Below are 25,363 nucleotides of genomic sequence, written 5' to 3' on the forward strand. Positions count from 1 at the left end.
AGTTTGGCTTGGATGGGCAAGGGTGGGAGATGGGGAGGGACAAGCTTAGCTTTTGTGAGCAAGGATGGGAGGTTGGGGCAAACTTGGGTGGGTAAGGATGGGAGGCTGGGACAAGCTTGCTTGGGTGGGGTAAAGGGGGTGAAAAACTGGGAGGGGGAGGTGGAGAGGAATGGTCTTGGGAGAGAGTCAGAAGGATTTAACTATATTACAATGTAATTAGATTTTTTTTTGTGACTTGCAAACCTGCTATAAAATAAGGGTTCTGGACAGATTAGGAGAGTATGTCGAGTCATTATTAGTCCTTGTTTGTGATTATAGCTAAGATTCAATGGTGGCTATTGGTGAGAGTGGAGAGAGGCTCTATCCGAGGGATTGGGACGAGGTGACTGGGAGGACATCAGACAGTTTTGTGTGGGGCCTCTACTCATCTCACTTCAGTCTCTTGGTGGACTCACTCTCTCCCCAAGTAGAGCCCCATCACCCACTATACTTTTAATTGAATTTACAAGGCAATACAAACTGACCACAATACTTAAGTGGTAGTCTTTCTCCAATATATAATTTACATAATCCACAGGCTTTTGGTACATTAGGAGATGAGTTGGAGTTTAAAATCCCTAAAAATAACAACTTTGTTGTTTGTGTATTCTGTTAAATGTCTGCTCAGCCCACATGCCCACACAATCTACACTGCATTTGTAATGTATATAATGACTATGTATTCATATTATGACTCTCCCATTCCATGGAATGCCCACCACCCTCATATGACATGTCTGCTAAAATGTTATATCTGGTTCTTCAATGACCGACAGAACAGACAAGGTTAACTTTGATTTTATACAAGTAAAGACCAACAAAATCCAACGGAATGTGCACAGGCTCAATTTAAAAAAATAAGAAAAAGCATATGGTTCTTGAACACTTAAAGAGATTGTCAGCAGATGTGGTTTTCCTGCAAGAGTTTTTTTTTTTTTTTTTTCTATGAGAAATTGAATATTTAAAGAGGAGCTTGGTTGGAGAGGCCTATGCTGCCATCTACTGTAGCAATCAAATTCAATCACATTTATTTATAAAGCCCATTTTACATGAGCAGATGTCACAAAGTGCTTACCTTTTTTCTCCCCCATTTTTTTGTGATATCCAATTGGTAGTTAGTCTTGTCCCATCGCTGCAACTCTCGTACGGACACGGGAGAGGCGAAGGTCGTGAGACACAACGCCCGAAACATGACGCCGCCAAGCGGCTTCTTGACACACTGCTCACTTACCCCGGAAGCCAGTCCCACCAATGTGTCAGAGAAAACACTGTACAGCTGGTGACCGACGCCAGCGCACCGGCCCACCACAAGGAGTCGCTAGAGCACGATGGTACAAGGACAGCCCAACTGGCCAAACCCTCCCCTAACCCCGGCTACGCTGGGCCAATTGTGCGCCGCCTCATGGGTCTCCCAGTCGTGGCCGGTTGCGACACAGCCCGGGATGGAACCCGGATCTGTAGTGATGCCTCAGTGTCTTAGACCACTGCGCCACTTGGGAGGCCCAGAAATCACTATTTAATTAATTTTTTTAAAGCCCATTTAAAAAATATAAAAAAGACTTATTGGAAAGAAGAAAATTAAATGTCTGAACTTAAGCAGCGATATGATATTTTACTTTTGTAGAGAGCCAACAACTACAGGTTAAACTCAAATAAAGCATATTAATTAATGGCAAATAAGCTTGGTTAACATCTCGCAGCCCTCACAAAATGAATACATGCCAAACCAGTTACAATTTTAAAAGATTAAAATACAAATGCGTTATTTAGAATCAACGCGATTAATGACAATTTTAAAAGTGTCTATGAAAATCTATATAAATCAGAATTAAACAACTTTTGGACTGATCCTACAGCCTTAGACTCAACAACCCTGAAGCATTTATCAGTAGGCCAAAATAATCACTAAAAGAAAAGATCAGCCAAAAATATTTATTAGACACTAATAAGGTATTTGCGTGGAGAAAAGCATCAGGAATGGACGACTTTCCCATAGAATTCTATTTAACATTTTGGGACAAAGTAACGGCCCTTTAAAAAATATATATATATATATATATATATTTTTAACCTTTTATTTAACTAGGCAAGTCAGTTAAGAACATCCTTATTTTACACTGACGGCCTACACCGGCCAAACCCTCCCCTAACCCGGACGATGCTGGGCCAAATGTGCGCCACCCTATTTACACAAATGACAACGCACGTCACTCAATTCAGTGCTTCCTAGTTCCATGTATCAAATAGTTATATCAAAACCAGGAAAATCTGGAAAACCCCCTGCTGATTACAGACCCATACATTTTATAAATTGACAAAATAATAACAAAGCTCAAAAGCAGTACAATGGCAAAAGTATTATCAATCAAACAGGGTATATAAAAAATGTATGCAAATTAAAGAACATGTTTCAGTTTAACACATACAATACGCAAAAAAACAAGATATAGATTGATCAATAATGGCTGTTGARGCCAAAACGTCTTTCAACCATCTTGAATGGCCTTTCTATTCAAAACTTTGGTAACTTTCAAGCTGAAATAATACATTTAATGAAAATGTTATATAAATGTATTAAAGCAAAAATGTACACATAATACATTATCTAATGAAATGGCTTTAGAAAGGGGCACACGACAGGGATGTCCCCTCTCCCCCTCCTGTTTCCACTGGCAATTGAACCGATTGCAGAAAGAATTTAACTGAACACAAATGTAACAGGAATCAGTATTGGAAAACATGAATATAAACAAAACTTATTTGCAGATCTCCTGATATACCTGACCAATATTGAAAACTCAATGCCACCCCCACTTGCAAAAAAATATTTTCAGAATACTCTAAAATCTCAAGATATATAATTAACATGGAAAACCCCGGAAATAATGGCAACTAAAAAAAATAACTCATGATGTACAGTAATCCTTTAAGTGGACCACAAACTTAGGATACATAATAAGTAACAACAAATGTATAAAGATAACTTTATCCCATTMCTCATCAATATGAAAACAGATCTAATTAAATGGAACAATCTTCCAGGTAGAATAAACCTCTTCAGAATGGCATGGCTCCCAACATTTGTATATTTATTCCCGGTAATAGCAATTACCCCACCGAAGACATTATTTTAAAAAGTATACTCGGTCATAACAGACTTGATATAGGCAAATACAACTCATAAAACAAAAAGGAACGTTTTACATCTTTCTAAGTCTGAGGGTGTTTTTTACCTTCTAGACTTGGAATTGTATCAACTCGCCACCCAAGGTGTTTACTTGCGACCACATCGTTAAAAGCACTAAAGAAGAGCAATGCGTACATATTGAAAATGCACATGCTCATCTTTTCACGTGTCTATTTTCAAAAGCTAAAGCTAAGAACATTAAGAACTTCCTAGTCAAGTACACTATAACAATATGGAAGAAAATTAAACTTATTCTACAAGAGCCAATATCACTCCCTAAAAACCCAACCGTATGGAACAATCCTTGGATAGCTTTTCATAATTCACTGATTTTAAAATTGGTCCACATGGAAAACTAAAGGCATAGTAACCATAAATTACTTGGTAGGAAATACAGAATTTCCATTACAGAATTAAGATGCAATTTTAGTCTGTCCAATGCAGATTATTAAATACATGCAACTTAAAAGTTTCATATCACGAAATTTTGATTTGAAATCTTTTGGACATCAGCGCAATCTTGAGGGAATCTTATTTGAGTCAAAGGATATTCATATGATATTTATATCACACACACACACACACACACACACACACACACACACACACACACACACACACACACACACACACACACACACACTCACACACACAAAGTATGTGGACACCCCTTCAAATGATTGGATTCGGCTATTTCAGCCACACTTGTTCCTGAAAGGTGTATAAAATCGAACACACAGCCATGCAATCTCCATAGCAAAACATTGGCAGTAGAATGATCTTACTGAAGGGCTCAGTGACTTTCAACGTGACACCGTCATAGGATACCACCTTTTCAACAAGTCAGTTCGTCAAATTTCTGCCCTGTTAGAGCTGCCCCGGTCAACTGTAAGTGCTGTTATTGTGAAGTGGAAACGTCTAGGAGCAACGACGGCTCAGCCGCAAAGTTTTAACCCGCACAAGCTCACAGAACGGGACCGCCGAGGTCTGTAGTGCATAACAATCGTCTGTCCTCGGTTGCAACACTCACTACAGAGTTTTTATGGCCGAGCAGCTGCACAGAACCGTAAGATCACCATGTGCAATGCCAGCGTCGGCTGGAGTGGTGTAAAGCTCGCCACCATTGGACTCTGGAGCAGTTGAAACGCATTCTCTGGAGTGGTGTAAAGCTCGCCACCATTGGACTCTGGAGCAGTTGAAACGCATTCTCTGGAGTGATGAATCATGCTTCATCATCTGGCAGTTTGACGGACGAATCTGGGTTTGGTGGATACCAGGAGAACGGTACCTGCCCCAATGCATAGTGCCAACTGTAAAGTTTGGTGGAGGAGGAAATATGGTCTGTGGCTGTTTTTCATGGTTTGAGCTAGGTCCCTTAGTTCCAGTAAAGGGAAATCTTAACGCTACAGCATACAATGACATTCTAGACATTTCTGTGCTTCCAACTTTGTGGGAAGGCCTTTTCCTGTTTCAGCAAGACAGTGTCCCCGTGCACAAAGCGAGGTCCATACATAAATGGTTTGTTGAGATCAGCGTGTAAGAACTTGACTGGCCTGCACAGAATCCTGATCTCAGCCACATCGAACACCTCTGGAATAAATTGGAACGCCAACTGCGAGCCAGGCCTAATCACTAAACATCAGTGCCCGACCTCACTAATGCTCTTGTGGTTGAATGAAGTCCCCGAAGCAATGTTCCAACATCTAGTGGAAAGCCTTCCCAGAAGAGTGGAGGCTGTTATAGACGCAAAGGGGGGACCAACTCCATATTAATGCCCATGCTTTTGGAATGGGATGTTTGACGAGCAGGTGTCCACATACTTTGGTCGTGTAGTTAAGATATACAAAACCTTGCAGACAGCCTATCCAACTGACAATCTCTTAGATTTCTTTTTTTTTTTTTTTTACTATTGGAACCAAGACTTAAAAAGAACTGATATTGGCACAAGCTGGAGGAAAGTTAATGAAAATGTGTAGAATTTATTATGCAAGAGACAAAATTCACAAATCCTACAGCACAAAGGCAGAGTCATGTCTTAATAAGTGTAAAACTAACAATGACTCAATAATCCATGCCTTCTGGGAATGCTATGAAGTCTAAAAGTTATGGGCAGAGTTAGAAAGTTGTCTGTCAGAAGTATTACAATGCAAATGTACTTTTAATCCATCTGTCTGCATATTTCAATACATGCATCTGAGTGAGTAGTGAGATACCCGATGTCTTGGACGATACTTTTCTTGTCAATCATCTTGAAAAAAYGTATACTTAAACTGGAAATCAACCAATCCTCCATCTTTAACACAATGGAAAGGTCAAATGTTGAAAGTGCGTGGGTGATAGAGAAACAATGATTCAGTTTGAGGCCATGTGGCGGAGAGTGATGTGAGAGCTGGGGGGGGGGTCTGGGTAGGTCTGATGTCATTGATGTTTGTGTGCATCTGTATGCTGTTATTTATTTTTATGTTTTGTGTTAAAAAATAAATAAGTGAGTTACTTAGAAAAACAAATAATCTAGGAGCGGCAGGTAGCCTAGCAGTTAAGAGCGTTGGGCCAGTAATCGAAAATTTACTAGGCATCGATGTCCCCTTGAGAAAGGCACTTAACCCTAATTGCTCCAGGGTCGCCATCTATAATGGCAGATCCCTGGCCGTGACCCCACTCTGAGGGTATCTCAGGGGGAGTGGGATATGCAAAAAACAAATGTTCAATTCACACGTGTATAATACACACTTGTACGTGAAATGGAACAAATGTAAGCACCTAATTATTAGTATCTGTCTTACATTTCTAAATCTCTATGAAATCTTTGGGGAGTCGTAGGCCATCACTCTGCTAATCTGCAGTGCCACCTGTTGGAAAGAACCATGGATGTTTCTATTTCTACCTCGTGATGTGGCCATTCCACGTTGGTTGTTGAAATGACAGCTCACAAGATGTTGGTCTATCTTTCCAGAAAGTACAACACCATCACAGCCTCAGAACAGCGACAACAGTACAAGCAGGATTTCTGTGCAGAGTACGATGAGTACAGGGCCCTGCACGACCGGATCGGTACCATTACTGAGATGTTTGTTCAGCTGGGTTCCAAGATAAACACTCTGTCCCCCGGTACACAGGAATACAAGGTATGAGCAAGGAACTGACATCACTTCCACTCACACAATACAAAACACTTCTGGTTAAACAGTTGAAGACCTGGTTTGATGTACTTTTAAGGACTTACTAAATGTCTTGTATTTTTCCACCCTCACAGCTCATGGAGGAGCAAATACTGCAGAAATACAGAAAGTATAAGAAAGTAAGTAATGCGTGAGCAGGAAATATAATTTAATTATTGTATAGCCGGTCTTGTCTACTGTAGCCTGTATGAATATCACAAATAAAATACTCTTCACCCCTCTGCCTTGACCATGTCACCGTAATGCCAGCTCTCTGACACCCCTCTGCCTTGACCATGTCACCGTAATGCCAGCTCTCTGACACCCCTCTGCTTTGACCATGTCACCGTAATGCCAGCTCTCTGACACCCCTCTGCATTGACTTTACAGAAGTTCCCTGGTTATCGGGAAGAGAAGAAGCGATGCGAGTATCTGCATCAGAAACTTTCTCACATCAAAGGTCTGATCCTGGACTATGACCGTACCCAGGCCCCTTCATAGTGACTGGCCTGCACCCTGCTGCCACAGGGTGTTACTGTATCAATGGACCAAAAGACTCCCCATGGACCAAAAGACTGCCCAGCCAAGCCTGGGTCCTGGAGTGACCTGGAATCACATATGAATCACACATTCACTTCACTCCTCCCAGTGTTGATGGGAGAGAGGAGCGATGTTCTCTTATATGAAGTGGGCCAAGACCAGCAACTTGTGAGCAATTGAAACCCTTTAATGTTTTTTTTTGTTGAGGGCGAGTGTTGTAATGACTAGAATTTGTTGTGGCGTATAAATCATAAGATGACACAATTTAAGCCAAATTCCTTTTTCTACCCATAATGCAAAATGTACATGAACTCTCCTGCCCAAATGCTTTTATCGTTTGGTCTATTATCATGACTACACACAAAGGCATATTGGTTTGATGGTACAATCATAAGGACAGATAAGAACAGATGCTCTTCATACCCAGTCTTCTATCAATGCTATATTTAAGTACCCAGTACAATTTGTTTGCTGTTTCACTGAATGTATAGATGTAAAATAATTATATAAAGTCTTCATTCCTATAGAGAGGGTTGTAATCACTGGATTAAGATTAGGGAAAGCTGGAAGATATTTTATGTTCTGTGGAAATGTCTTAGACATGACTTCTTGGCCATATCCCTGCCATTGTTGATGTCCCAGGCAGAATACAAAATGTAGACTATCTAAAAAAGGAGGTAGACTATGTATGCTGAACAGCAGCTATAAAGAGGAAGAATATTGTAACTGTAAAAAGGTAGGAGTGGCCTAAACATCAGCATTTCAGGTATTGATACATAGTTTTAAAAAAAAATACAAAATTACAAAGAAAAATACCGTACACGGTTTGACAATTAGCTAAGACATTAACAAAAAAACTTGTTTGGTAAATGCTCCAATTGGTCACAATCTAAAGTACACTTGAACTTGTTGTTCATTTCAATCAGTATTAGTAATGCTCTTCCATTGTGGAATACATTATTTGCATAGACTTTTTCTACGTTTCACATGATAAACCGAAAACATCTACAACTATTGATAGTGTTAATCATTAGAACCTTTGAAACGTATATCTCATTCTATAACAATCCTGTTTGTTACAGAAACATTTCGCAAATGTTTTAAAGCGCTGTAGAGAAATACTGCCTCATAGCCCATATCCCTGCCATTGGTGATGTCCCAGGCAAAATACAAAATGTAGACCATCTAAAAAATAACTGCTGAACTGCTGAACAGCAGATATTAAGAGGAATATTGTAAAAGGGTAGGAGTGGCCTAAACATAATGTTCTGTGGAAATATCTTAGACATCTATGAACTTAACTGTTTGAGCTGATAATTGATCTCTTTGTTAAAGTTAATGATACAGTGCATGTCATTAATCGGACATGCCAGTCAAACATCCTATACATCTGCCTCTAACCCAAACATCACATTCAGTCTATGGTTCCTGTTGGCAGTAATTATGGCATTCTGCTTCATCAAATATGGGCAAGGGGAATTGCCCCCTAAAATGTGTAGGATAGAGGAAAGTGCCATAGTCATACAGTATACTCCCATGTTTCTGTTTAAAACACGACATCGTTACTGAAAGAACACTATTCTGAATAAGAACAGCAATCAAGCACAATTAATAGAACATTTGTCAAGATTGTTGTGGCATTCTATTACCTACTTATCCTTCTGGATAAATGGTTTTCATTGTTTGAGCCAGTATGCTCTGACCTTTGATGGTAATAAAGTTCATACAATATTAACAAATCTTTTATTACCTCGATCAATAGTCCATTATATTTGTGAGACTGGGTGGAATACCAGAGCATTTAACAGTACTTCCTGAAGCCCTTTTTATAAGCTTGTGCTTGTGAATGCTWTCTCAGTTCAGCAAGAAACATAGGGTTGTGTCCATGCAGTGATTAAATGCAATGCCTTAAAGCTTCTGGTGTCTGCTGATTTCAACTGGATTCAGGGCCTCATAAATAAGATTGTCCATCCTGTTGTTCAAAGATGAGATCTCACAGATCTATTTTCTGACGTGTGTGAACTTCTTCACTCTTGCTGTCGACACCGCTTTGTAGGACAATACTGTGATAACCGGTGGTATTTCATTGTGTTGCTGTAGCAGTTAAATAGATTTCACCTCCACAAACAATATAGATTGCCAAGATAGGACAGTTTATTTTCAGTTTGAAACAGTGAATGTTCCATTCCAACATATGGATGTGTTGGAGTAAATGCCTTTCAACAAACTGGACCACATTAACTTAGCCTCTCTGGATGTATCATCACCTGGGATTTCATACAGTTCATTATCTGTGGCTTGTAGAGAGCTACAGTGGGGCAAAAAAGTATTTAGTCAGCCACCAATAGTGCAAGTTCTCCCACTTAAAAAGATGAGAGAGGCCTGTAATTTTCATCATAGGTACACTTCAACTATGACAGACAAAATGAGGAAAAAAAATCCAGAAAATCACATTGTAGGATTTTTTTATGAATTTATTTGGCAAATTATGGTGAAAATAAGTATTTGGTCACCTACAAACAAGCAAGATTTCTGGTCTCACAGACCTGTAACTTCTTCTTTAAGAGGCTCCTCTGTCCTCCACTCTTTACCTGTATTAATGGCACCTGTTTGAACTTGTTATCAGTATAAAAGACACCTGTCCACAACCTCAAACAGCCACACTCCAAACTCCGCTATGGCCAAGACCAAAGAGCTGTCAAAGGACACCAGAAACAAAAATTGTAGCCCTGCACCAGGCTGGGAAGACTGAATCTGCAAATGGTAAGCAGCTTGGTTTGAAGAAATCAACTGTGGGAGCAATTATTAGGAAATGGAAGACATACAAAGACCACTGATAATCTCCTCGATCTGGGGCTCCACGCAAGATCTCACCGTGGGGTCAAAATGATCACAAGAACGGTGAGCAAAAATCCCAGAACCACACGGGGGGACCTAGTGCATGACCTGCAGAGAGCTGGGACCAAAGTAACAAAGCCTACCATCAGTAACACACTACGCCGCCAGGGACTCAAATCTGCAGTGCCAGACGTGTCCCCCTGCTTTAAGCCAGTACATGTCCCGGCCGTCTGAAGTTTGCTAGAGAGCATTTGGATGATCCAGAAGAAGATTGGAGAATGTCATATGGTCAGATGAAACCAAAATATTACTTTTGGTAAAAACTCAACTCGTCGTGTTTGGAGGACAAAGAATGCTGAGTTGCATCCAAAGAACACCATACCTACTGTGAAGCATGGGGGTGGAAACCTCATGCTTTGGGGCTGTTTTTCTGCAAAGGGACCAGGACGACTGATCGTGTAAAGGACAGAATGAATGGGACATGTATCGTGAGATTTTGAGTGAAAACCTCCTTCCATCAGCAAGGGCATTGAAGATGAAACGTGGCTGGATCTTTCAGCATGACAATGATCCCAAACACACCGCCCGGGCAACGAAGGAGTGGCTTCGTAAGAAGCATTTCAAGGTCCTGGAGTGGCCTAGCCAGTCTCCAGATCTCAACCCCATAGAAAATCTTTGGAGGGAGTTGAAAGTCGTGTTGCCCAGCAACAGCCCCAAAACATCACTGCTCTAAGAGAGAATCTGGCATGGAGGAATGGGCCAAAATACCAGCAACAGTGTGCGAAAACCTTGTGAAGACTTACAGAAAACGTTTGACCTCTGTCATTGCCAACAAAGGGTATATAAAAAGTATTGAGAAACTTTTGTTTATTGACCAAATACTTATTTTCACCATAATTTGCAAATAAATTCATTAAAAATCCTACCAATGTGTGATTTTCCTGGATTTTTTTTTCCTCATTTTGTCTGTCATAGTTGAAGTGTACCTATGATGAAAATTACAGGCCTCTCATCTTTTTAAGTGGGAGAACTTGCACAATTGGTGGCTGACTAAATACTTTTTTGCCCCACTGTATATTACTTACATGCTTACATGCATGCATGATTGCAGTACCAGTCAAAAGTTTGGACACACCTACTCATTCCAGTTTTTTTTTCTTTTTTTTTACTATAGTCTACATTGTAGAATAGTGAATACATCAAAACTATGAAATAACACATGGAATCATGTAATAACCAAAAAAGTGTTAAACAAATCAAAATATATTTGAGATTCTTCAAAGTATCCACCCTTTACCTTGATGACAGATTTGCAGTCTTGGCATTCTCTCAACCAACTGCATGAAGTAGTCACCTGGAATGCATTTTAGTTAACAGGTGTGCCTTGTTAAAATGTAATTTGTGGAATTTCTTTCCTTCTTAATGTGTTTGAGCCAATCAGTTGTGTTGTGACAAGGTAGGGTTGGTATACAGAAGATAGCCCTATTTGGTAAAAGATCAAGTCCATATTATGGCAAGAACAGCTCAAATAAGCAAAGAGAAATGACAGTCCAACATTACTTTAAGACATGAACGTCAGTCAATTCGGAAAATGTCTTCAAGTGCAGTCGCAAAAACCATCAAGCACTATGATGAGACTGGCTCTCATGAGGATTGCCACAGGAAAGGAAGACCCGGAGTTACTTCTGCTGCAGAGGATAAGTTCATTAATTACTAGCCTCAGAAACTGCAGCCCAAATAAATGCTTCACAGAGTTCAAGTAACAAACACATCTCAACATCAACTGTTCAGAGGAGACTGCGTGAATCAGGCCTTCATGGTCGATTGCTGCAAAGAGACCACTACTAAAGGACACCAAGGAAGTGTGGGGGTGCTTTGCTGGTGACACTGTCAGTGATTTATTTAGAATTCAAGGCACACTTAACCAGCATGGCTACCACAGCATTCTGCAGCGATACGCCATCCCGTCTGGTTTGCGCTTAGTGGGACTCATTTATTTTTCAACAGGACAATGACCCAACACACCTCCAGACTGTGTAAGGGTTATTTGGCCAAGAAGGAGAGTGATGGAGTGCTGCATCAGATGTCCTGGCCTCCACAATCACCCAACCTCAACCCTATTGAGATGGTTTGGGATGAGTTGGACCACAGAGTGAAGGAAAAGCAGCCAACAAGTGCTCAGCATATGTGGGAAATGCTTCCAAGACATTTTGAAAAGCATTCCAGGTGAAGCTGGTCGAGAGAATGCCAAGAGTGTGCAAAGCTGTCATCAAGGCAAAGGGTGGCTACTTTGAAGAATCTAAAATATATTTTGATTTGTTTAACACTTTTTTTGGTTACTACATGATTCCATATGTGTTATTTCATAGTTTTGATGTCTTCACTATTATTCTACAATGTAGAAAATAGTGGAAATAAAAATTCTTGAATGAGCATCTGTATAAACTTTTAACTGGTACTGTGTGTGTGTGTAATATATATATTCAGATACAGTGACTACTCTTAAGCAGTATTGAAGTCAATGTGACTGTCAGTGTACACAATCTTGCTACTTAATTGCTGTCTTAAGATGGGTGTAAATGGGAAGATAAAGTTCATTTTTGCCTTAACATACCCAKCACACATTTCCATGTCTCTGATATGAATTTTCTATACTTTTTATTTATCTGCACATACACAGATGTTTCAGGATCATGTATTTTAGTTCACTTATTTTTAGGTTTAAGGAAATTCTGATTTTATGTTAATGGTTGTTTTCAATATTACGTTATGTCAGAGCATTTATTTTGTGTTAGAATACAATGTTGATGTATTCCTCCTCTACCATGTGAGTCCTTAGTCTTACTAACATCAATGAGTCACAGCTCGCTGTGTTGTCACGTGGGTCACGCATCAGCCAGGTTAATGAGTCAACATTACAGAGTGATTGAAATTTAAAGGCAATGTTCCAGCGTTAGTGCAGACTGTATTTACGGTAATTGCTGCATATGTCGTCTATCAGAAATGACCTTTACATTTCTGTCACGCAGCCTATAATGCTTCAGCGTTAGATTGAATAGAGCCCCTCATCCTTTTGTGTTTGTCATAGGTTCATTTCTGTTCATTTCCCTCATCCATATGAGTGGTCTGTGGATCTTTTTGATAATCATGAATAGAGTAGAAAAAATTATTGTGATTGTGGTAAAGGCCTTTTCTCATCCAATACAATTCTGCACCACTGTCACAAACCACCTGGTTCAAGAGCTATGTATAAGTGTCTATGTGAAAGGTCTGTCAGAAGTCAGCGATGAATCTGGTCGAGTCAAGCACATGTAAATGTCAGAGTTCTTCTGTCAGTTTGGTTTATTTTTTWATGTTGAATTCTAAATGTCCTAAATGAAATGTATGCTACTGTGGTATTCTGGAAAGCACATGATCAGATATGAGACCAGCATATATACCACTGTCTCTGTGTCCAGTATTGGACAGAGCTATAGAGGCTGGTCATCTGAATAAGTGCTAATGGTGATATATGCAGGAGTTAGCTAGGTGCCTTCTAATAGGAAAATCTGAGTCACATTGGTGTTTACATAATGTTCTTATCTTTCATAATTGATATTATTGCATAACATGCAGTTGAAACCAAATGTATGCACTCAAATTATTGGTCCCTACATTGTATTTTTCATGTGTAGGCTTACAGCTTCGTGGCTAAAGATCCTTTAAAAACTGTTAAGACACCCACAATGTGCTCTTGAAATTTCATCTGAATACTGCTTACAAATCAAACAACTCTAAAATTATTTTAAGGTAATTGTCTTGCTTTTGCTGGTGCGTTTACTTTGTTGATATTGGTAAATTAAACGTCTCAAAAGAAATGTGAAATTAAATCTCGTCCAGTATGTCACTGCAGTCAACCTATGAGAACATTTGTAACTATTTATTGCTTTTAATGTTTTCTTTTTTTGGTTCCTCCTTTGCACACTTTTCTCAGTCTATAAAGGCAGATGAGAAGCCTCTCCTTAGWAAAAGGGCAATGGAATATATATTTTTGCAATTTTCAGTGGGGGGGGGGGGTGCTTTATCACCACCTGTTCCTCTAGAAAAAGCCTACAACATATATTGTCTCTAAAAACAAAGAATAAAGCTTTTCATCAAGAATTGAGTTAAAATTCCTATATTTCCTTAAGGTGGTGACATTGCAGCACATTTATTGGAATTCCTTGCATCACAAAGTATTATAGGCCGCCTACATCTTGAATATTGACTACATCACACAATCCTCTACTTTAGTCAATGTCAATTATAAACTCGGCATAAAAAGAAACGTCCATTTTTCAGGACCCTGTCTTTCAAAGATAATTTGTAAAAATCCAAATAACTTCACAGATCTTCACTGTAAAGGGTTGAAACACTGTTTCCCATGCTTGTTCAATGAACCATAAAGAATTAATGAACATGCACCTGTGGAATGGTCGTTAAGACACTAACAGCTTACAGACGGTCGGCAATTAAGGTCACCATTATGAAAACTCAGGACAATAAAGAGGCCTTTCTACTGACTCTGAACATCACCAAAAGAAAGATGCCCAGGGTCCCTGCTCATATGCGTGAACGTGCCTTAGGCATGCTGCAAGGAGGCATGTGGCCAAAGTAATAAATTGCAATGTCTGTACTGTTAGACACCGCTACAGGGAGACAGGATGGACAGCTGATCGTCCTCGCAGTGGCAGACCACGTTTAACAACACCTGCACAGGATTGGAACATCACACCTGCAGGACAGATACAGGATGGCAACAACAACTGCCCGAGTTACACCAGGAACACACAATCCCTCCATCAGTGCTCAGACTGTCCGTAATAGGCTGAGAGAGGCTGGACTGAGGGCTTGTAGTTCTGTTGTAAGGCCGGTCCTCACCAGACATCACCGGCAACTACGTCGCCTATGGGCACAAACCCACCGTCGCTGGACCAGACAGGACTGGCAAAAAAGTGCTCTTCACTGACGAGTCGCGGTTTAGTCTCACCAGGGGTGATGGTCGGATTCGTGTTTATCGTCRAAGGAATGAGCGTTATACAGAGGCCTGTACTCTGGAGCGGGATCGATTTTGGAGGTGGAGGGTCACAGCATTATTGGACTGAGCTTGTTGTCATTGCACGCAATCTCAACGCTGAGCGTTTATAGGGAAGACATTCTCCTCCCTCATATGGTACCCTTCCTGCAGGCTCATCCTGACATGACCATCCAGCATGACAATGCCACCAGCCATACTGCTCGTTCTGTGCGTGATTGTCTGCAAGACAGGAATGTCAGTGTTCTGCCATGGCCAGCGAAGAGCCCGGATCTCAATCCCATTGAGCACATCTGGACCTGTTGGATCAGAGGGTGAGGGCTAGGGCCATTCCCCCCTGAAATGTCTGGTTACTTGCAGGTGCCTTGGTGGAAGAGTGGGGTAACATCTCACAGCAAGAACTGGCAAATCTGGTGCAGTCCATGAGGAGATGCACTGCAGTACTTAATGCAGCTGGTGGCCACACCAGATACTGACTGTTACTTTTGATTTTTGCCCCTCCCTTTGTTCAGGAACACATTATTCAATTTCTGTTAGTCACATGTCTGTGGATCTTGTTCAGTTTGTCTCAGTTGTTGAATCTTATGTTCATACAAATATTTACACATGTTAAGTTTGCTGAAAATAAACGCAGTTGACAGTGCGAGGATGTTTCTTTTTTTGCTGAGTAGTTAGGGGAAAATTGCACAAATTTAGATAAAATCAATCATGACAAATATTGTCCATGTTTGGATAACCTTGGTTATTGTCTTTGAAAATTAGGTAAATATTAGCAATGTGGGGAAAGGGAACCTTGAGCAATAATGCATTACTTTGAACTTTTGCAATCCAATAAAAAATGTCCATTTCAACCCCAAATTATCATCCATCTACTTTGTGTTGCAATATTTTTCTGTCCCACGGGCCCCATTTATCAAACATGCTTGGTTTTTAACTATGTTATTTTAACTTTGTCCAACTCAGGACCTCGCATATGCATTGTGAATTATAGCATAAATGTCAACAGAATCCATTTTATTATTGAACAGGTTTGATCAAATTCAATCCATTTTGTTACATTGCATTATGCATAGAAGTATATTAATAAGTATTAATAAGGCTCTTCCATTATGGAATACATTATTTGCATAGACCTTTTGTACTTTTCTCATGATAAACAGAACATTACAACTATTGATTAGTGTTAATCATTAGAACCTTTTGAAACTTTGATTTCATTCTGTAACCATAGTGTTTGTTACAAACATTTCAAAGCGCTGGAGAAATACTGATTTCTAGGCCATATCCCAGACAGAATACAAAATGTAGACCATCTAAAAATTGAGGTAGACTATGTATGCTGAACAGCATCTATTAAGAGGAAGATTATTGTAACTAAAAAGGCAGGAGTGGCCTAAACATCAGTGTTTCAAGTATTGGTACATAGTTAAATACAATAAAGAAAAATACTGTACATGATTTGACAATTACACAAGACATTAACAAAACTTGTTTGTGACTAATTGGAGCATTTACCAATCTAAATTACACTTGAATTTGTGTTCAATTCAATCAGTTATATGCTACATCATAAGGTCCTTATTTCCAAAGTGAATGSTTCCTTTTATCAATTGCACAGGCTGTGAAAATTCACATGATTATACAAAGTGTCCTTGGAATCAAAGACATACAGGAGACAGTGCTATTCAGCTGGTGGGTTTGGATTAGTGTGGTAATGCTGAATCACGCAACTCATGATCCGTCAAGTTATTTAGTTAATAAAGCATTATGGCCCCCACCTACAGTGCTCTACGTTCAATTATAAATTGCTGGGTGGTTCGAGCCCTGAAAGCTGATTGGCTGACAACCATGGTATATCAGACCGTATGACAAAACATTTATTTTTATTGCTCTAAATACATTAACCAGTTATAAAAGCAATAAGGCACCTTGGGGGTTTATGATATATGGCCAATATACCACGGCTAAGGGCCGTGTCCAGGCACTCCATGTTGCGTCGTGATTAAGAACAGCCCTTAGCCGTGGTATATTGGCCATATATCACAAACCTCCTCGGGCTCAATTAAACACTAGCAAACAAAGTTGACTAAGATCCCTGTCCAGCCTCGTCTGTCTTTGTGGTTCCTAAACTACTGCAAAGTTCCCTTTAGACATTTTCAAAATTAATATATTATAAAAAGGTACATATGGATCCACCTATGAGCTGTTGCTTGTCCTAACAGTAATCATACACATTGGCTACTCATAAGTGTTTGCCCTTTAAGCTCCTAATTTCTATCTGAAGGGGTTGCTGTCATCAGTGAACTTCTGCTAGCATGCAACTTCCCCTGAAGTGACATTCAAAGTAGGATAGTACCCCTGAAAAATGACTATAAACCTTAGTACAATGGGCAGATGCCAGTACTGTGTATGGCTTCTCTTAATTCTAGCTCCTTTCATTTTCCTTCAACTCTAGGTTACGGTTGGATTTTCAAACTGGGGTGCAAGACTGACACTATCCCTAAGAGAGATGAAATCAGCCCACAAAAGCCCACCACTCCTGGGTTTGACCGGTACACACCCAGCCTGTCCAGTGGAATGAAAATATCACAAATGTTTTTCAGTGTGTCAAGGGCAACCGAGGGATGGCTTTTAAGACTCTCGAAGAGCAGGAACAGAAAAGCATCCAGTTGAGGAACAATAACAGTAGCCACATCAGGGTTGTCGTTGAGGTGCTGATCCATTTTCTGCTGAAACTGCCTATCTCTGGTTCTCTGAACCATAGTCTGGGTGATTACATAAACATCTCTGGTCAGACTCATAACCAGGGACAGGAAGTAGCAACAAGAGCCATTCAAGCTCCAGCGCTCCTTGTCGATACCAGGGACAAGGCCAACATTTCTGGCCCAGAGCACATTGTCGCAGATAAAGTAAAGGGCGCGGTTGAGGTTCGCCACAGTAAGGCAGAGGCGCAACACAGGGTCAGAGAGCTGCAAGGTTCGCTTGGCAGCGTCAATGGAATTCACAGTGTTCCCCAGTCTGAACACTGAAACAAAGAACATAAAAGGACAGAATTCAGCACATGCTCATGAAAACAGTTCTCAAGTAAGCTACATTTGACTGATTGTTGAACCAAATATTTGTCAGCACAAAACTAGAGCTTCTTTCTAGAACTACAGCTTTCCKATATGACCTATGGTTGGGGAAAAATCACTGCTTATGTAACTTAACTGTCTATGTCTTATGCAATTGCATAAACAGCCTAGTGATCCTACTCTTCCGAGTGGTTGAAGGTCTGATACCCAAAATGTTCTCCACTTACAGTCAATAAAGCCATCCAATAATAATTAGCCTACAGCTCGTTTCAAAAACACTTGTTCTAACGGTTAGTTAGCTACAGTATGTCCCTGGGGAGTGTAGTAGTTGGTGGTGGTGAAGGTTGTACAAACTCACATTTCCTTCCAGAACTCATGTTGGACTCCAGACTCTGCAGCTKGACAACAAGCTCTTTCCTTGCAGAATTATTGCGAAGCAAATACTTCACCAAGGCACATGCATATTGGGTTGTCCTGAAATACAAGCATTAGACATTATGACAATTAGACACATCTCAGCAACTATATGTTTATTTAACTATACAAGTCAGTTAARAACAAATTCTTATTTTACAATAACGGCTTAACCCGGACGACATTGGGCCAATTGTGCACCACCCTATGGGACTCCCGATCACTGCCCAGTTGTGATACAGCCCGGGATCGAACCAGGGTCTGTAGTGACGCCTCTAGCACTCAGATGCAGTGCCTTAGACCACTGCGCTACTCGGGAGCAATCTGTATCTAGTAACGTTAGACTGAAAAGGAGATCATCATACAAACTAAGCTGATCTGACTTGCTAAATTGACAGTCAGCAAGCTAMATTAGCAAAGATATGTAACTTGTTGCAGCAAATGAATGATGGATAACATTGGCATTAGTTAGCTAGCTACGGTTGGAATTATGCTCAACCTTAACTTTTAAGTTATGAGTTAGCTAAGTTACTGCAGACAGCTAACGTTAGCTTTCTACTAAATAAGACGATTTAGCTAGCTAACTTACCAAAGACCAATGACATACCTGAAAATACGATCCCTTCCTTGACTTTGATTTGTGAACTTAACAAAAGACTCCATTGCGACCAGTGCCTTATTGTTTCAAACAGAAGATAAAATGTCAAATTTGCAACCAAGCCGAAGCTAAAGTAAGGCAACTGCATAGAGATAGATAGAGGACTCATCTTTGTATCTATGCTATTTTAGGGTATATGACAGCATATGTAGGACAATTGAGGCAATCTCAATTTTGACGAAGAACATTTTCTTCTTCACGATTGGCTGACCCCTCCTGGTGACYCACCSTCCTGATGACCCAGTTGGACATCACTCCAAAATGGTCACAAACGCCCTCAATGGCGTTTTGGCCTCTATCATTCTCTATGGGCAACAGCTCTCATATCATAGCTAGCGAATTTACGTTCCAGYACGGAGGGTTTTGCAGACGGACAAGTGGGTTTGTCAAACGGCCCTTTCGAATACTTTTAACAATAATCATTTTATTATTTCCTTGCTTGGAGTAAGATTCACTGATCTTACGCGAGTAATATGTAACAAAGCAAGTAAATTAGGCATAGTAATATCATGGTTCAACAGGATTCAGCAATAATGATAGGCATGGAAGTACTTACACATTAATCTCACAGGATTTACATTAATTTGAATACAAAGTACAGACAACATTAGAATGAAAGAAAACATTTATTTCAAAACAAGTAAAACACAAGAAGGGACATTCAACATGTGGCTCCAAGTGAAGGGAGATGTTAACTTGGTTTTGATAGTTAGTTGTATCTACATATACATTATATATGAACATATGTAATCACCCTAAATTATGTTCATATTACATTATGAAAATATAGGCAATCATAACCATTTTATCCTGAACAACTACCCTCAAATGTTCCCTTTAGCCACAAAACCAAGCGACAGAAATCCTTATAGATATAGTTTAACATAGTCCCTATGTTAAAAGTAGAACAGTGTAACAGTATAGCTTCCATCCCTCTCTTTGCCCCTACATGGGCTCGAATCAGGGACCCTCTGCACACATAGACAACAGTCACCCTTGAAGCATCGTTACACATCGCTCCACAAAAGCCGAGCAAGGTGAACAACTACTTCAAGGTCTCAGAGCAAGTGACGTTACGATTGAAACGCTATTAGCGCGCACCCCGCTTACTAGCTAGCCATTTCACATCGGTTACAACAGCACAAGTAAACATGGTTTGATAATAAACATACTATTTTGTTATGTTATTTATACCCTGTAACTGTATGCTTTCACATTGTGAGTGCCTTCTCACTTGAAGTATAGAAGGCCTTTTTCCTCATTTATCAGTTAGATGCATAGCTTACATTATTGAAAAGAGCTACCACTATAATATCCTCATATAGGAAATTATGCAATCCTGACCATTTTGGGCAAGCAGCTACCCTGAAATTTTCTGAGACACTTTGCTTCACATAGCGTTAGTTGAACATACAGTATGTCCATATGTTTAAGGTACAACAGAAATGATGTATTATGTTAATCATGTTATGATTAGCATAATAAACTGCCTTCATATTGTGAGAGTCTTCTCGCTTCAAGGTTTCAAGGCTTAAGTCCTCCTTCCTCATCTGGTAGGCGCCGCTTCTCCCTTTAAGGCCTGGTAGACATCTTGTCTTATCTTCAGTACCTCAGGTGGAACTCTGCCCTCCTGTCTCCTAGTGGCTCTCTTTTGTGCCTTTCAGCGGTTTGTGATGCTTTTTTGCATGACACACAGCAGAAGATGGGAGTTTAGACTTCTGGCTTCATTTCAGGAGAGATCCTGGGTTTGGAGGTTAGATGCATCTACATATCTTACATTATTGAAAAGATATCTACAACCATAATATCCTCATATAGTAAGTTATGCAATCCTAACCATTAGCCAAAGAAGCAACCCTGATATGTTCTGAGCCACTCAGAAATTCCTTCAAGTACCTTCACATAGCATTGTGATAGTGATTGTCTGTTTTGTTCAAGTTKAAGTCCTTCCTCATCTGGAAGGAGTTCCACCTCCTAGTTTTAAGGCCTGTTTCAGTGCCTCAGATGGACTTCTGCCCACCGGTTCCACCCCCCACACATGGTCTACAGTATTCGTGCAGTATGCAGGGCCAAAGAAACCCGGTGTGCTACCCTTGGGAGTAGACTGAYTGTACACTATAAAAAGTAATTATACTTATAATCTTCATACTTTTCRTCATAATCATCATCTTCCTCTTCATCCTGCTCATCTGTGGTCGTCTGTAGATAGAACATGTTTATCAGTTATGCAGTGTGTGTGAGAGATCCTTTATCATGTGATATTGACTGTACATTTGAGTGAGAATGATACAACTGATCACTTTAMAAAATATCAMATTTWAAACKAAACAGTATTTTGTAGCAATACAATGTAATACAGTGTAAGTAGTTATGTGTTGCTGGTATATGTTGCACTGTTCCTAAAATAGAAGTTGTCATTGATGCAAATCAAAAAACATAAAGCTTACCATAATGGCGTTCAGCAGGGGACTGCAGGACTGAGCAGAGCGAGCAGTGGGTGGATTTTATACTGCAGGGTAGCAACAAAACCTGAGTCTCCACCTCCCCTGTGAAGTGAAACTCAGACCCACTTTTCTGGAAAACAAAACACATGGGAAAGAAGAAAGGGGTGTGTCTCAGTGAAGTGCGACTGAGCCCAGTGCATACTAAATGTGCGCACACACACACACACACACACACACACACACACACACACACACACACACACACACACACACACACACACACACACACACACACACACACACATTATTGTCTTTAAAAAGTTACACTGTACATTATCTGATGATTAATATTAAGTTATTATCAAATATTGTGTAATTGTACTTTGCATTCCTTTGTAATCATTTATTTCCCCTGGACATATTTGAAAAGTCACACCAGTGGGGTGCATGAGCCTCGAGTCTCATGATGAGACCTTCTAAAACTACAGATGTTACTAAATGTAAACTAGGCTTTTGTCACACTTGACTATCCAGCTGGCACCCACCCACTAGTGCACCTTATATCTGCTAATGGCTAGTGACCTTGTGCCCATATTGAGCAAATGACAGTTCTCATAGTTATATGTATGTTATTGTACTGTTGTGTCTCTGTTGATCTCCTGTCTGTAACATCATTGGCACTAAACTCCTAAACTAAAACTAAACTATTAAACTCCTATCAAAACTAAACCTACTATAACAATTCATATAAACCATTCTTATGTTTGAATTGAACTAATAYTAGTAGGGCCGATGAGGGGAAGACTCATTTGGTCAACCTAACAATACATCGAATTCAAACATACTATATTTTGGTGAAAGGATACAATTAAGCAATAAGGCACGAGGAGGGGTGGTAAATTGTCAATTTAGCACAATCCCACAAGGTGCCTTATTGCTATCATACACTTCTTACCAATGTAATTAGAACAGTAAATAGTCATTTTTTGTCATACCCATGGTATAAGGTCTGATATACCACAGCTTTCAGCCAATCAGCATTCAAGACTCGARCCACTCGGTTTATAATATGGAATAAACAACACATAGAAACAACAGACACTGGACAAAACATGTTAAAGTTGCATGTGTTTACAGTTTTTATTTTCACAGTTTCATTGTTTTTTTACAGTAAATGTTGCGTACAGCCTTTTWAGATGAATCTATTATGGGATTGTGTTTATCAGCAGGCCCCTCCCTCAAGCCCACCTAACCAAGCACGCAGACCACCAGAAGCCAAAGGGAAAAAGGGAAGTGGAAAGTAGTTTTGGCTTTTGTGGTTTGCTTCTGTAGTCTGAGTTTCGGTTAGTTGTTTCGAGGTCACTGCATTTCTGCAGCACTGGCTCTGCACACGTCACCCCCTGCTGGCCCGGTATGGGAACACGACGCATCGGCCTTGTACCTGCGGTAGGCAGCACCACTGTTGYGTTACTCCCTAGTGAAGGCCACACCCGATGTGTAGTGTTCTCATGTCGGGACGGTCGCGGGGGAGGCGCGACCCGCCCTTAGTCTAGCCCAGGATTTCTTCTCCTTGTCCTCCTCCTCCTCCTCACTGTGGGAAGAGAGATTGTGTTCAGTACTACAATTCAGAAACCTTCACCACAGCAAAACCTTCACATTTGCTAATAAACCTTTATCAAATAGTACTTTATCACTGGTGATGCAAGGGAGTGGCAGAGAAAACAGCAGCAGTAGAGGTCTTGATACGTATCATTGAAACGTGTCCCAATACAGACTTATTGACTTATTGAGACAACGGTTCTGAGTAGTTGTGAGAAATTGCTTGATTTACAGCAATAAAAAGGAAGTCTGTACTTGTCTCCTTTTTTTACAGWTACATTATCTAGGACCTGACATCTCTGAACAGTAATATATTGTTTTACAGAGATACTTCAAACAGAGATACTTACATGATTCATAGCAAGCAGACAGAATGGGACTCCATGGGTGACCTGTTAAAGGGTTAATTAAGGTCACCAGCCCTGAAACACAAGGAATGACAGACTTAGATGTGACGCAGTCAGTAATTACAAAACATGGTCACTTCCCTTTGATCAGACTATTTTTCTGATTCTGAATTCAATGTATTACATGGTTTATCAATAATTCAAAAGCTATTCATTGAATTATGATTCATATGTTCTCAATAAATCTGCTACTCTCTGACTAAACAACAACAACAACAGGTTGTTGTCATATGATCATGACTGTACATCACATTAAACTTCTACTTGTACTGCTCTTATTCATAATACGGGAAATGTACTTTAAAAGTTTTTTAAATGTTTTTAAAAAACATTCCTGTTTGTCATATCAACTTTACTTTAAAAAGTGTAAAGCAATAATTATACTGAAATGAATGTAAACTGAACTAAATATTMATCAGGTCAAATAACACAGGTCAATGTTTACAGTAAGTTCTTTATCATTATAGAGATAAAACTCACCCCTGAATCCTTCAGCAGACATATCCGCAGGATAGAAAGGACAGATGAATCGCTGCATCTTCCTTATAAACCCTGAGAACCCCTCTTCTCCTCCTCCTACTCTCCTGCTCCTCCTCTCCCTCCTCCTCCTCTTACTCTCCCTCATCCTATACCCTGAACTGTTTAGCCCTGTCTGACAGCACCTCAGACAAGCAGCCTGCACTGTGTGTGTCGCGCCCTGACCTTAGATATCTCTGTTTTCTATATATTTGGTTAGGTCAGGGTGAGACTAGGGTGGGTACGCTAGTTTTGTTGTCTAGGTTTTTTTATGTCTAGGGTTTTGTGTATGTCTAGGGTTTTTGTATGTCTAGGGGTGTTGTATGTCTAGGGGTTTGTATGTCTATGTTGGCCTGATATGGTTCCCAATCAGAGACAGCTGTTTATCGTTGTCTCTGATTGGGGATCATATTTAGGTAGCCATTTTTCCTCGTTTGTGTTGTGGGATCTTGTCTACTTTGAGTTGCCTGAGTGCACACCTGTAGCGCACGGTCATTCGTTCGTTCGTTCGTTCGTTCGTTGTGGTTGTTTGTTGTTTTGTTAGGTGAGTTTCATGTTGATTAAAATTATGTGGAACTCTACTCACACTGCACCTTGGTCTCATCATTACGACGATCGTGACAGTGTGTTTGTTTGTGTATGTGTGTGTGTGTGTGTCTGTGTGTGCGTGTGTGTGGTCAGCAAGCTTTACTTTGTCTGTTTTGTTTACATCAACATCCATCTTTTAGTTTCATTTTTTGCACTGCCTATTTCTCAGATAGGGTGTGCCTTCTTTGGTTACTAGGTGCTGAACAAACACAAACAAAACTCAAGGTTACTTTTCGTAACCCCGGTTAACTGATAAGTGAGATGTATCACTTATTGGGTCCAGTGGCGAAGTGGCGAATGAGGTGAGCCCCTCCCTCTTTATAACCCGAAATGTGTATTTAAAAGAGAACCAAACTATGACGTGCGTACATGTACAGTGCATTTGGAAAGTATTCAGACCCCTTGACTTTTTCCACATTTTTGTTACGTTACGGCGTTAATCTAAAATGGATTCAATAATTTTTTCCTCAATCTACACACAATACCCCATAATGACAAAGCAACATTTATTTTTTTACATTAGTATTCAGACTCTTTACTCAGTACTTTGTTGAAGCACCTTTGGCAGCGATTACAGCCTCGAGTCTTCTTGAGTATGACGATACAAGCTTGGCACACCTGTATGTGGGGAGTTTCTCCCATTTTTCTCTGCAGATCCTCTCAAGCTCTGTCAGGTTGGATAGGGAAAGTCACTGCAAAGCTATTTTCAGGTCTCTCCAAAGATGTTCGATCGGTTCAAGTCCAGGTTATGACTGGGCCACTCAAGGACATTCAGAGACTTGTCCCGAAGCTAGTCCTGCGTTGTCTTGGCTGTGTGCTTAGGGTCGTTGTCCTGTTGGAAGGGTGAA

The 25,363-nt window shown here is 40.2% G+C and overlaps 2 protein-coding genes and 1 long non-coding RNA gene across 3 annotated transcripts in view; 1 reads left to right on the forward strand and 2 right to left on the reverse strand.

Moving 5' to 3' along the window:
* Positions 1-9,138, forward strand: part of LOC111952608 (RNA polymerase II elongation factor ELL2) — a 48,034-nt gene extending 38,896 nt beyond the window's left edge. Inside the window, exons 10-12 of the mRNA XM_023971457.2 lie at positions 6,180-6,351; positions 6,480-6,524; positions 6,775-9,138. Of these exons, the coding sequence (XP_023827225.1) occupies positions 6,180-6,351; positions 6,480-6,524; positions 6,775-6,885 (328 nt within the window). The 3' untranslated portion in view covers positions 6,886-9,138. The remainder of the gene's footprint in view (positions 1-6,179; positions 6,352-6,479; positions 6,525-6,774) is intronic.
* A 6,674-nt stretch (positions 9,139-15,812) lies between these two features.
* Positions 15,813-21,534, reverse strand: LOC111952613 (peroxisomal membrane protein 11A). The gene is made up of 4 exons (XM_023971471.2): positions 21,409-21,534; positions 18,911-21,160; positions 18,248-18,363; positions 15,813-17,840 (listed from the first exon to the last, which is right to left on the reverse strand). The coding sequence occupies exons 2-4, from the start codon at positions 18,964-18,966 to the stop codon at positions 17,272-17,274; spliced, it is 741 nt and encodes a 246-aa protein (XP_023827239.1). The 5' UTR covers positions 18,967-21,160; positions 21,409-21,534; the 3' UTR covers positions 15,813-17,271.
* A 986-nt stretch (positions 21,535-22,520) lies between these two features.
* LOC111952618 (uncharacterized) lies at positions 22,521-24,023 on the reverse strand. The gene is made up of 3 exons (XR_002875759.2): positions 23,892-24,023; positions 23,355-23,426; positions 22,521-22,996 (listed from the first exon to the last, which is right to left on the reverse strand). It is a non-coding gene; the product is annotated as an uncharacterized lncRNA (long non-coding RNA).
* Between the last annotated feature and the right edge of the window lie 1,340 nt (positions 24,024-25,363).

This window comes from Salvelinus sp. IW2-2015, linkage group LG26 (genome assembly GCF_002910315.2).
Source record: "Salvelinus sp. IW2-2015 linkage group LG26, ASM291031v2, whole genome shotgun sequence".
Taxonomy (NCBI): domain Eukaryota; kingdom Metazoa; phylum Chordata; class Actinopteri; order Salmoniformes; family Salmonidae; genus Salvelinus; species Salvelinus sp. IW2-2015.